At 51.4% G+C, this 11154-nt stretch overlaps 1 protein-coding gene across 1 annotated transcript in view; it reads left to right on the top strand.

Annotated features, from left to right (window-relative positions):
- Acap1 (ArfGAP with coiled-coil, ankyrin repeat and PH domains 1) overlaps nucleotides 1-11093 on the top strand; it is a 14219-nt gene extending 3126 nt beyond the window's left edge. Inside the window, exons 3-22 of the mRNA XM_021212555.1 lie at nucleotides 1537-1656; nucleotides 1863-1916; nucleotides 2012-2070; nucleotides 2326-2509; nucleotides 2635-2679; nucleotides 2790-2885; nucleotides 2991-3065; nucleotides 3156-3265; nucleotides 5554-5605; nucleotides 5696-5796; nucleotides 6888-7011; nucleotides 7101-7312; nucleotides 7797-7866; nucleotides 7991-8085; nucleotides 8181-8350; nucleotides 8910-9082; nucleotides 10016-10125; nucleotides 10218-10328; nucleotides 10659-10708; nucleotides 10935-11093. Coding sequence (XP_021068214.1) covers nucleotides 1537-1656; nucleotides 1863-1916; nucleotides 2012-2070; nucleotides 2326-2509; nucleotides 2635-2679; nucleotides 2790-2885; nucleotides 2991-3065; nucleotides 3156-3265; nucleotides 5554-5605; nucleotides 5696-5796; nucleotides 6888-7011; nucleotides 7101-7312; nucleotides 7797-7866; nucleotides 7991-8085; nucleotides 8181-8350; nucleotides 8910-9082; nucleotides 10016-10125; nucleotides 10218-10328; nucleotides 10659-10708; nucleotides 10935-11035 — 2112 coding nt within the window. The 3' untranslated portion in view covers nucleotides 11036-11093. The remainder of the gene's footprint in view (nucleotides 1-1536; nucleotides 1657-1862; nucleotides 1917-2011; nucleotides 2071-2325; nucleotides 2510-2634; nucleotides 2680-2789; nucleotides 2886-2990; nucleotides 3066-3155; nucleotides 3266-5553; nucleotides 5606-5695; nucleotides 5797-6887; nucleotides 7012-7100; nucleotides 7313-7796; nucleotides 7867-7990; nucleotides 8086-8180; nucleotides 8351-8909; nucleotides 9083-10015; nucleotides 10126-10217; nucleotides 10329-10658; nucleotides 10709-10934) is intronic.
- Nucleotides 11094-11154: the final 61 nt, after the last annotated feature.

Raw genomic sequence — 11154 nt, 5'->3', positions numbered from 1 at the left:
TGAGAGGAGAGGAGGGAGAGGGTGAAGGGGGAGGGGAGGGGGGGAGGGGGAGAGGAAGGGGGGAGAGATCCAGGATACCCAGGGCTATACAGAAGGACTCTGTCTTGAAAATAACAAAGTGTTTGAAGTCTATTCAAGTTGTCTTGTACATTGACAGTTCCTCTCTATTGCTGACTTCAATTATAGATGTTGTAATTATTGACTTAGATTTGTTTTTTGTTTTGCTTTGTTTCCTAGATAGGGTTTCTCTGTGTAGCCCTGGCTGTCCTGGAGCTCACTCTGTAGACCAGGCTGTCCTTGAACTCAGAAATCCNCCTGCCTCTGCCTCTCAAGTGCTGGGATTAAAGGCGTGCGCCACCCCTGCCAGGCTGTTTGTGTTTTTAAAGACAGGATCCTTCTATGTAGCCCAGGCTGGCCTAGAATTTGCTATGTTGACCAGGCTGGCCTCAGTCTCACAGAGATCACTTGTCTCTGCCTTCTGAGTGCTGGGATTAAAGGCTTGTGCCACCACCCCCAGCGAGTGGCTCAGTTTTATGGAAGGTCTTTTGTCATATTGGAGAAAAGGGTTTGTAGACATATGAGAACTAGGCAATCCACTGATCCACACTGTGAGTTAGAGACGTTTCGTCTCCTTAGCTCCTTACTAAGCCTCGATCTCTGTCAGTGTCCCGACCTCAGCTGACCCACACTGTCAACCCAAGCTACAGTTCTCAGACACCTCCACAAGCCTCCAGAAAAATGTGCTGGGAAAACATGGAGCCCGGGCTCCTGGCACCCGGCCACCTCTCCACAAAGCCTCTCTGTCGCCTCTCACCACCCTGAACCCCTCGGAAAGGCTCCACCAACACTTGGTCTATTCAAGATATGGCGGCTCCTGGCCAAAGTCCGGCATGGCACCCTTAGGGTGATGCAGCCACGGCCACACATGGGGTTCTAGCTCAGCCACCTGGCTTTCCCTTCCCAGATCAGTCAGTTACAGTTTGACCATTACAGGGGCACTAAAAAATGGACAACCGAGCACCCCAACGTCTTACTTGGCCCTGACCCTGAGGCCTAGATGGCTAGTTAATATTTGAAAGGGAGTGTTTAGAGAGAACAGCATGAGACATGCTCCCCACCCCAACACACAACAAAGGACAAAGATTTGAACAAGGCTAGGCAGGGACTGGGTACTAGTAACCAGACAGTGCAGGAAGATGGGGTTCTAGGGGGAGCCATTATTTAAACAGGACACAGAAAGGCAGGCAGGATCAGACAGGGAAAGATATTTGGGGAGTAGAGATGACAGTGACTTTGGGAACAAACTTGGAGGAATGGGCAGAAACTTTGAAACAGGCACTGGAAAAGGAAGCGGGGTAACGACACTGCAGCTGTGAGTTTGACTTGGGGGTGGCGGCTGCAGCAGACTGGGTGGGACGGCAGATGAGGTTAGGGAAGGGCTGTACAGCCTTGGGCAAGGACTGGAGTGGAGCAGAGGGAACATCCCTTGGTATGCTGGCCTCTGGTGGTATGCTCTCTGTGCTTCATGTCCCCCAGCTGCTCAAGCTGGGCTCCTGCCTCCTGGAGAGCGGCCACCATTACCTTGCTGCTAGCCGTGCCTTCGTTGGTGGCATCTGTGACCTGGCTCGCCTGGGTCCACCAGAGCCCATGATGGCGGTATGTGATACTTCTGAACCAGGGCTGTGGTTGCTAGGGGTAGGGGGCTGGGATAGAGGGGACTGCGGTAGAGGAGGGCTGACTTTGGGGTCTGCAGAGCCCAGGACAAAGCAAAGCTGGGGTGACCATCCAGGCTAGGTCCGTCTGGCGGGACCTACCTAGAGTTGAACGGACCTTGGTGTCTCTGTGGTTTTTTTCGTACCCAGGAGTGTCTGGAAAAATTCACCGTGAGTCTGAACCACAAGCTTGACAGCCATGCTGTGAGTGTGGGGGGTGGGGGTGGCTGAGGGTGAGGGAATGGATGGGGTAGGGTTGATGGAGATCCTGACTGTCACTTGTCAACTTCTCCCAACAGGAGCTTCTTGATGCTATTCAACATACGCTGCAGCAGCAAATCCAGACTCTGGTCAAGGAGTGAGACGGGAGGGAAAGGGGGGCCTTATCCCCCAGAAACTAGCCCCCCACCTCCCTCTCTTCCCACAGGGTCTCCCCCACAGGAGGAGCTATGAGGGTGGGAAGTGGCCTGGCTTCTGTCTTCCCATCCCAGGATTGCCTGGAGTTCCCTCTCTACACAGGCTGACAGGAGATAGGTGGGCCTTATCTTGAGATTTTTCTTTCCTAGAGCAGAAGGGTAAGTCGGTGGTTTTGTTTTGTCTCCCCTAACTCTAGAGGTCTCCGGGGCTTCCGAGAGGCTCGCAGGGATTTCTGGCGAGGGGCCGAGAGCCTGGAGGCTGCTCTGACCCACAATGCAGAGGTCCCCAGGCGCCGTGTCCAAGAAGCAGAGGACGCTGGAACTGCTTTGAGGATCGCTCGAGCTGGGTACCGGAGCCGGGCATTAGATTATGCCCTGCAGGTAGGTGCCTACCCCAGCCCATCCTCCAAGACACCTGCATGCCTTGAGGTGTCCAGAAGAAGGGGAGTCCAGCGGGGGAAATGCTGTGATTTCTAGACTGACCTGAGGTCTTTTGGGGCCTTCAGGTCAATGTGATCGAGGATAAGAGGAAATTTGACATCATGGAATTCGTGAGTTTCAGGGGCAGCCAAGATGGAGAGGAACCGGCTGACAGCGGGAGGGAAGAGGGAGAGAGAAGAGTGTCCTTCCTCAGTTGCCCCCTGCCCACCTTGTCCGTCAGGTACTGCGTTTGGTTGAGGCCCAGGCCACTTATTTCCAGCAGGGCCATGAAGAGCTAAACAGGCTGGCTCAGTATCGGAAGGAGTTGGGTACCCAGGTAAAGACTCTAGAAAGTTGGTGTAGAGGTTAGGGTACACTAAGGTGACTCTTCTGGACTGGTTGGGACAAACTCAGACATCTGAGAGGACCCTTCTATGCCCAGTTGCACAGCCTAGTCTTGAACTCGGCTCGAGAGAAGAGAGACATGGAACAGAGGCATGTGTCACTGAAGCAGAAGGTGAGGGCTGGTATGGGGGTCGGAGGAAAACCAGCTGGTGGCTTTGGTCTCTGCCTGTCCCAGTTGTCTTTGATCTTCTCATGCTTCTAGGAGCTGGGTGGTGAGGAGCCAGAGCCAAGCCTAAAGGAGGGGCCTAGTGGCTTGGTAATGGAAGGTCATCTCTTCAAACGTGCCAGCAATGCATTTAAGACATGGAGCAGGTAAGAAGACAACTGTCTCAGCTAAACCCGACCCATTGAGTATTCTCGGATCGGTAGTGATTGTGTATTGTGTATGAAGTACATCAAGATCCAACCCTTAGTCAGCAAAGACAGACAAACAGATCAATAAATAACTCCATACTATGTTGGAAGGTAATAATAAAACATCTGGTACGCCGGGTGTGGTGGCACACGCCTTTAGTCCCAGCACTTGGGAGGCAGAGGCGGGCGGATTTCTGAGTTTGAGGCCAGCCTGGTCTACAGAGTGAGTTCCAGGACAGTCAGGGATACACAGAGAAACCCTGTCTTGAAAAACCAAAAAAAGAAGCCGGGCGTGGTGGCGCACGCCTTTAATCCCAGCACTCGGGAGGCAGAGGCAGGTGGATTTCTGAGTTCGAGGCAGCCTGGTCTACAAAGTGAGTTCCAGGACAGCCAGGGCTATACAGAGAAACCCTGTCTCGAAAAACCTAAAAAAAAAAAAAAAAAAAAAAAAAAAAAATCTGGCACAATGGCACGCTCTTTTAATCCCAGCTCAGGGGAGGCAGAAACAGGCAGATCTCTATGAGTTCAAGGCCAGCCTAATCTACAACATAGCAAGTTCCAGGACTGTCAGGGATACATAGAGGATCCCTATCAAAGTAATAGTAGTAGTAATAATAATAGTGATGATAATAATGGCAATAGTAATAATATACATGTGCTAATACATATCTGTAAGCTTAGCACTATGGAGTCTGAGGCAGAAAGATTTTGAATTTGAGGTTTTAAGTCAGGCAGAGTTTCATAGCAAAACCCTGTGTAAAAAAATTAGGGGGTGAGGTGAAAAAGAAAGGGATAATTATTTTATAGAAGAAAATAATACAGCAAGGGACATGATCACCTGGGAAGAGAGAGTGAAATTTAGTTTCTTTGTGTGTGTGTGTGTGGGGGGGGGGGGCTGAGGATTGAACTCAGGACCTTAAACCATGCTAGACAAGGGATCTACAGCTGAGCTACAGCCACGATGTAGGGTTTCCAATTCTAAATAAACTATCAGGGGCTGGGCTTTGTGGATCACTGTCTGCAAGCCTAGCACCAGCAAGGAACAGGCAGGATTGGAATTCTGTCTCCAAACAAATAAGGAACAGAACTATTACTTTATTTTTTGACACACTCTATGGGAAAATCTCTTGTATCTAGGCTGCTGATCTCAAAACTTACTATGTAGCCAAGAATGCCCTTGAACTCCTGATCTTTGGACCTCCATCGCCCAAGAGCTGGGATTACAGGTGTTCACCATCATGCCCCGCTAAGAAAGTAACTTCGGAGTCAAGATATCTGAGCAAAGGCTGCTGCAGGCAGAAGGACAAGGAAATGGGAAGGAAGGCCCTGGGTCCCCACAGCGTTTGCAAAACGAGCTGTGGGCCCGGACAGAGTGAGGGAGGAAGGAGGAGGAGCTAAAGGGGTTATGGAATCCTTCTAGAACTTTGCAGATGTTGGTAGGACTTTGAGACCACTCTGAGGAAGATGGGGAAACCCTACAGGGCTTGAAACAGAATGCTACGTGTCTTGATGTGACCAGTTCATCTTTCAGAACCACCCCCAGCCCATAAGGGACCTTGGTACAAATTAGAAAACGGAGCCCCTTCCCCAGCATAGCTTCATTTACCAAACTCTGTAGCAATAAGCTTGGTGTAATGTTAGCAGTCAGGGGACTAAGTGGAGTGGAGTGGAGATTCCTGGTCAGCCTGGACTACAGAGCGAATTTTAGGCTTACCTGGGTTACATGGCAAGATCCTATCTCAAACAAATACTCGTAGAAGTAGAAGTGATCCCAGTACCCTCAGGAGCCACCCAGAGACAGTGTTATCACTGTCACCCATTTTTATAACCTTTAAGGCTGTCTCCCCCTGCTAGCTCCTTCAACATTGGCCACGCTAGACAAAAAGTTACAACAGTAAATTTAGTTAGAAGAAAGAAAACTGGGTGTGGTGGCATATCCTCCTGAGCCTAGCTTTTGAGGTGGAGGTTGGAAGGTCAGGAGTTGAAGACTAGCCTTACTGCCATCTGCTGGAAGGTATGTCCAATCTCGGTTGTCCAGGGTGTGCAGAACAGCCCTCAGCTGTCAAGTGTGTACCCACTCTGCCTAAGTTCCCACCATTGTCTGGAATGTCCCATGGGACTGTCAGTCCACACCTCTCTCCTCAGCAAGCTACTTGGGGGGCAAAGAGCCCAGTTTCTCTTCTGTCCTCTCCTGAGCCTGTCCCCATGTTGGGCATGCATGTAAGTACTTCTTCCGTCTCCCCCAGGCGCTGGTTCACCATTCAGAACAACCAGCTGGTTTACCAGAAGAAATACAAGGTGGGTCGGTCCTGGGTGCCTGGGCTCTAGATAAACTCAGCCCTTGTTCACAGTGGCTGGCTCAGGGCCCCCCTTATCACTTTCTGCCAGGACCCTGTGACCGTGGTGGTAGACGACCTTCGTCTCTGTACAGTGAAGCTCTGTCCAGACTCAGAAAGGCGCTTCTGTTTCGAAGTAGTGTCCACCAGCAAGTGAGTAGAGCCCCTGGGGTGATATTCTAAAATGTCTGAGTGTTTACAAACCCAAAAGGCAGAGCCACCAAAATGAGTCTCCCTGAGCAGGTCCAGGACTTAACCCTTTGGTGACTGGATTGAAGCAGGGGGCCCAGACTGAGAGAACAAGGTGGTGGGAGATACTTTGGAGGACACTGCCATTCACTAGAGGAGTACCAGTGCTCCCCTTACAGTAAATTCATTGTCAGTTGAAAAGATGCTGTAAAACCTACTTCACTACCTGCTAGAAACCGTTAGCATACAATTCCAAAACCCAAAAGGGTTGTATAAATACACCTTTGTATGTTAATCTTGAAAAATATTGTCAAACTACCACAAGGTGGAACTACCTGGATTTCAGTATAGCAGGTGCGAAGCAGATCTGTAACGCCAGCACTTGGGAGGAGAATCTTAAGTTTGAGGAACACGGCCTGTTTCTGTCTCAAGGAGAGAGAGGCTACTGAGATGGCTCAGTACGTGTGCCAAGCTGTCCACCTGAGTTCATCCCCAGGCCTCACGTGGTGGAAGGAGATACTCAACTCCACAACATACTGGGTGTGTGTTTGCACAGATGCACAGACACACACATTTGAATATAATGTGGTCTCTCTTCGTCCCAAGAAGGGGTTTCTCTGTGTAGTCCTGGCTGTCTTGGAACTCATTCATTCTGTAAATCAGGCTGGTCTCCAACTCTGAGATCCACCTGCGACAACCACCACCCAAGCGACAACCACCACCAGGTTAATGTTGTCTTTCTGAAAAGTTCAAGGCCTGAATGGTCTACTAGCAAGTTTGAAGTCAGTTTGGACAGTTTATCAGATCCTATTTCTAACTAAAGTAAAAAAAAAAAAAAATGGCTTGGATATAACTCAGAGGCAGCGTGCTTACCTGAGCATGCGCAAAGCCTTGGGTCCAGTCTCTCGTTAGAAATAGATCAATAAGTAAACATCTTTCAAAGTCTGTCTATCCAGCGGGGAATCTGCAGACTGTCAGCTTGCCCTCCCTGCCTCATGGCTCTCGGCTCTCTGGTCTCAGACTCCTGGTCTTGTCACTCTCAACACCGCCTGCAGGTCCTGTTTCCTCCAGGCTGACTCCGAGCGTCTCCTGCAGCTGTGGGTCAGTGCCGTCCAGAGCAGCATCGCCTCAGCCTTCAGCCAGGCTCACCTGGAGAACAGCCCTCGGGGGCCAGGCCAGGTACCTTCACATGGGCCACACTGCCCCGGGGACGTGGAACATCCCTCACCCTTAGGCCACTTGCTCATCCTTTCTCCTGTCTCCCTCAGGTCTCAGGGTACCATGCCCCGGGCTCTGCTGCTACTCTGGGCTGTGGCGGGGCAGCCAGAGGAAGGGAGTCTGGGGGAGTTGGGCAGGTGGCGGCCCAGGTACAAAGCGTGGATGGAAATGCGCAATGCTGCGACTGCAGGGAGCCAGCCCCAGAGTGGGCCAGCATCAACCTTGGCGTCACTCTCTGCATTCAGTGTTCCGGCATCCACAGGTCATTCCCTCAGACCCAGAGCACAAGCCCTGCTTCCAACTGCAGCATGGCCCCTCTCATGCACCCTGCCCTTGCTCTTTCTTACATTTTTCTTGTCACCACCAAGTTTGCAGCACAAGTGCACGTGTGAGTTGGGTGTGGACAGGCCTGGGGGCCTCCTAGAGGAACTTATTATCCTGATCGGAAGAAGCATGGGTTACAGTTGCTGAGGGTGGGACAGCCAACAAGAGCCCAAGAGGGAAAGGGTTGTGAGGTCCTAGAAAGTCCCTAAGGCCTCACCACCAGTCTGAAGTATACAGAGGGAAAAGGGGTGACAGATAAAGAATGTTCCAGACTGAAGCATCATGAGCCAAGTGGGGAGGCTAGAGAGTTCAGCAGCAATGGTGAGCAGGCCAGAGCCAGGTCGAGGCTAGAGGGCCTCTGCTGCGCTCTTCCTGGCTCAGCTCCTCTGTGTCTGCACATGACTCTCCCTCTGGCCCTCCAGGAGCCTTGGTGTTCATTTCTCCAAAGTCCGCTCTCTGACCCTTGACTCCTGGGAACCAGAACTGGTGAAGGTAACTAGGGAAGACAGAGGATGGAGGAGTCTTTGAGGGCTCTGACACTCACCCGGTTACCCTCCCTCTGACACTCACCCGGTTACCCTCCCTCTTTCTCTTGCCCTCTTCTGGGCCTTCGAAGCTTATGTGTGAGCTGGGGAATGTCATCATCAACCAGATCTATGAGGCCCGGGTGGAGGCTATGGCAGTGAAGAAGCCAGGGCCCAGCTGTTCCCGGTGAGCTTGAGGTGGAGGTACTCGGGGCTTCCCCTGTAGTGGAGAGGAATGGCAAAGAGGCAGAGGGACCAAAGGCTGTCTCCTCTCACCTCCAGGCAGGAGAAGGAGGCCTGGATTCATGCCAAGTATGTGGAGAAAAAGTTCCTGACCAAGCTTCCTGAAATCCGTGGGCGAAGAGGTGGCAGGGGACCCCCAAGAGGACATCCTCCTGTGCCCCCAAAGCCTTCCATCAGGCCACACTCAGGCATTGTCAGATCCAAATCAGGTAGAGAGTCCGACTCATTGTAACACTCAGTACTGGCCAGGCCCTGGAGGGGAGGCAGAATGTGAGGTCCAGGGTGTCCCTTGGAGGAGGTTGGGAGGAGCAGACTACAGAGTCAGGAGGTCACAGTGGGATGTGACATTGACATGAGGACAAGTATGGGCTGGAGTATGGTCAGGAAGAGCCACAGAGAGGGGCATTTCCAGAGAGAGGTTGAGCTTGGCATCTCCAAAGGTTTGAGAAGAAGGGAGGGTTATGCGCCTCACCAGGGCGGGGGAAGGTAAGCACTGAGCCTGTCAGGGCGTCAGCTCCCCTCCGGCATCCAGCCAGTCTGGGGAAATGAGCAATGCTATCTCTTCCACACCCAGGGCCCTGCACACACACATACCAACACGTATACACATCCACAGCGCTCCCATTTCTCACCACAGCCCTGAGTCACAAGGGCCTCCCCACAATTTGGACGTGACTTACCCCACTGCAGCATCTGGGGACTTTGCTGAAGATTTTCCCTGTAGACCCGGCACTGATACTCCTTAACAGAATTAAATCCCTTTGACAGAGTCCCCATCTGATGACATGGGAAGCCTGCACCCTGGGGCCCTGCTGTTTCAAGCTGCTGGACACCCCCCATCTCTTCCTACCATGGCTGATGCCCTGGCCCATGGAGCTGATGTCAACTGGGTCAATGCGGGCCAGGGGAATGCCACACCTCTGATCCGGGCCACAGCTGCTGTGAGGACCATACTGATATCCCCAACTCTACCCTAGAGCTCCTCCCATCTCTCTCTGGGGTCTCCATCCCATAGGGCAAGATAAATAATATAGACTAGGTGTTTGAAGTGTGATTTGGAGTTGGTAAATTAGATTTTTGACTTGCCACTTACAGGAGATTTTAAACAAGTTGTCGATATCCCTGTGACTTAGTCTCCTCAAGGTAAAATAAGAATAGCAGGAGACCGGAGAGATGGCTCTGAGGTCAGGAGCTCATGCTGCCTTTGCTCAGGACCAGTTCCCAGCATCTACAAGGCGGCTCATAACTGTAACTCCAGTGCCAGGAGATCCAGCGCCCTCTACTGGCCCCCTCATTTACTGCATGTGATACAGACATACCTGTAGGCAAAACACCTATACACATAAAATAAAAATAAAAGAATCTTTAATAAAAAAAAAAAAGAGGGACAACATGTCTCATCAGGGTACAGGATACGCTTTGGGGAGGGACAGATTTTCTCTGTGTAGCCCTGGCTGTCCTGGAACTCACTCTGTAGACCAAACTGGCCTTAAACTCAGATTTGCTGGCCTCTGCCTCCCTTAGATTAAGACATGTGCTACCACTGCCTGGCTTTTTCTTTCTTAACAAATGCTATCTTATTTAATTTTTTTATGTGCAGTGGTGTTTTTCTTTCATGTATATATATGTGTGTGTGGGGGGGGGGTGTTCCCCTGGAACTGGAGTTACAGACAGTGTGGGTGCTTAAGATTAAATCTGACTCCTTTGGAAGAGTAGCTGGTGCGTTTAACCACTGAGACATCTCTCCATCCCCGGGATAGATTTAATATATGAGCATCTAAAGATCGAGGGTCAAGCCTGACACCTCGCTAAACCCTGAAACATCCAAAAATCCACCTCTAAAAATGCCACTCCTTCTCGATCTCTCTCTGCAGAATTCTCTTCTGGCCTGCGAGTTTCTCCTCCAAAATGGGGCGAATGTGAACCAAGCAGACAGTGCTGGCCGGGGTCCACTCCACCATGCCACCATTCTTGGCCACACAGGGTAGGGAGCCGTGGAAATGGCACCATGGGGAGGAAGCTTTCTGGGAGTGAAATTGGGGGATGCCTGCCACTGAATTTAGCTCTCCTCTCTAGGCTCGCTTGCCTGTTCCTGAAACGGGGTGCAGATCTGGGGGCTCGAGACACAGAAGGCAGGGACCCTCTGACTATCGCAATGGAAACTGCCAATGCTGACATCGTAACCCTGTGAGAATGCCGGAGGGGCAGGCAGATGCTTGGACAGTCCATCCATCGCTGGGGTGGGACTAATGCCAAAACCAGACTTGGAGTGTGAGGTCTGGGGAGGGGTGTGTGGAGTGGGGTGTGGAGCAGGAGCATGGACCAGTTGGGTGAGACATTGAGAGGGAAGCCATTATTAGGACACCAACATCGCAACAAAGTTCGTGCGTTTAAGCTTTTTTTAAAGCACTGGTTATGGACAGGCATTTTTAAGGAGTGACACAACTCAAGAATTGGACAGAGGATAGGGATTTGGAGAAGTTCCAGGTCTTTTACTCCTTAATCCCCACCCTTCAGGCTACGATTGGCAAAGATGAGGGAGGCTGAAGCGGCCCAGGGCCAGGCAGGTAAAGTAACCACGTATTTTCCCCCACCCCGACCCCAGGTCCATATCGAAATGCTGGCTCTTACATGCCTAACTCCTTAGTATCCAACTGCATTAATACCATTATTTATTTAACAAAATGTTTTGGAACAAAGGTGCTGTGCTTAGGATGCACCCTGCCAGGACCACCCCTACCTACTGTGTAGCCCAGCTGCCCAGCCTCCCAGCCTTTCCTCCGTTTTCCTTAGGAGATGAGACGTATCTCGACATATTCCGAGACTTCTCCCTCATGGCGTCGGACGACCCGGAGAAACTAAGCCGTCGCAGTCACGACCTCCATACTCTGTGATTCCAGGCCCCTCCCCACCCTGCCCCATTGAAGTCTCCATTAAAGTCTCTCAGCTTGGCTTCTTTCTCAGTTCATTTACTGTGCGCCACCTGGGGGTCCGGCAGGGTGTTTGTCACACT

The sequence above is a fragment of the Mus pahari genome, chromosome 14 (genome assembly GCF_900095145.1).
Source record: "Mus pahari chromosome 14, PAHARI_EIJ_v1.1, whole genome shotgun sequence".
NCBI lineage: Eukaryota > Metazoa > Chordata > Mammalia > Rodentia > Muridae > Mus > Mus pahari.
The sequence above is the reverse complement of the archived record's forward strand: the minus strand, read 5'-3'. Positions and strand labels throughout refer to the sequence as shown.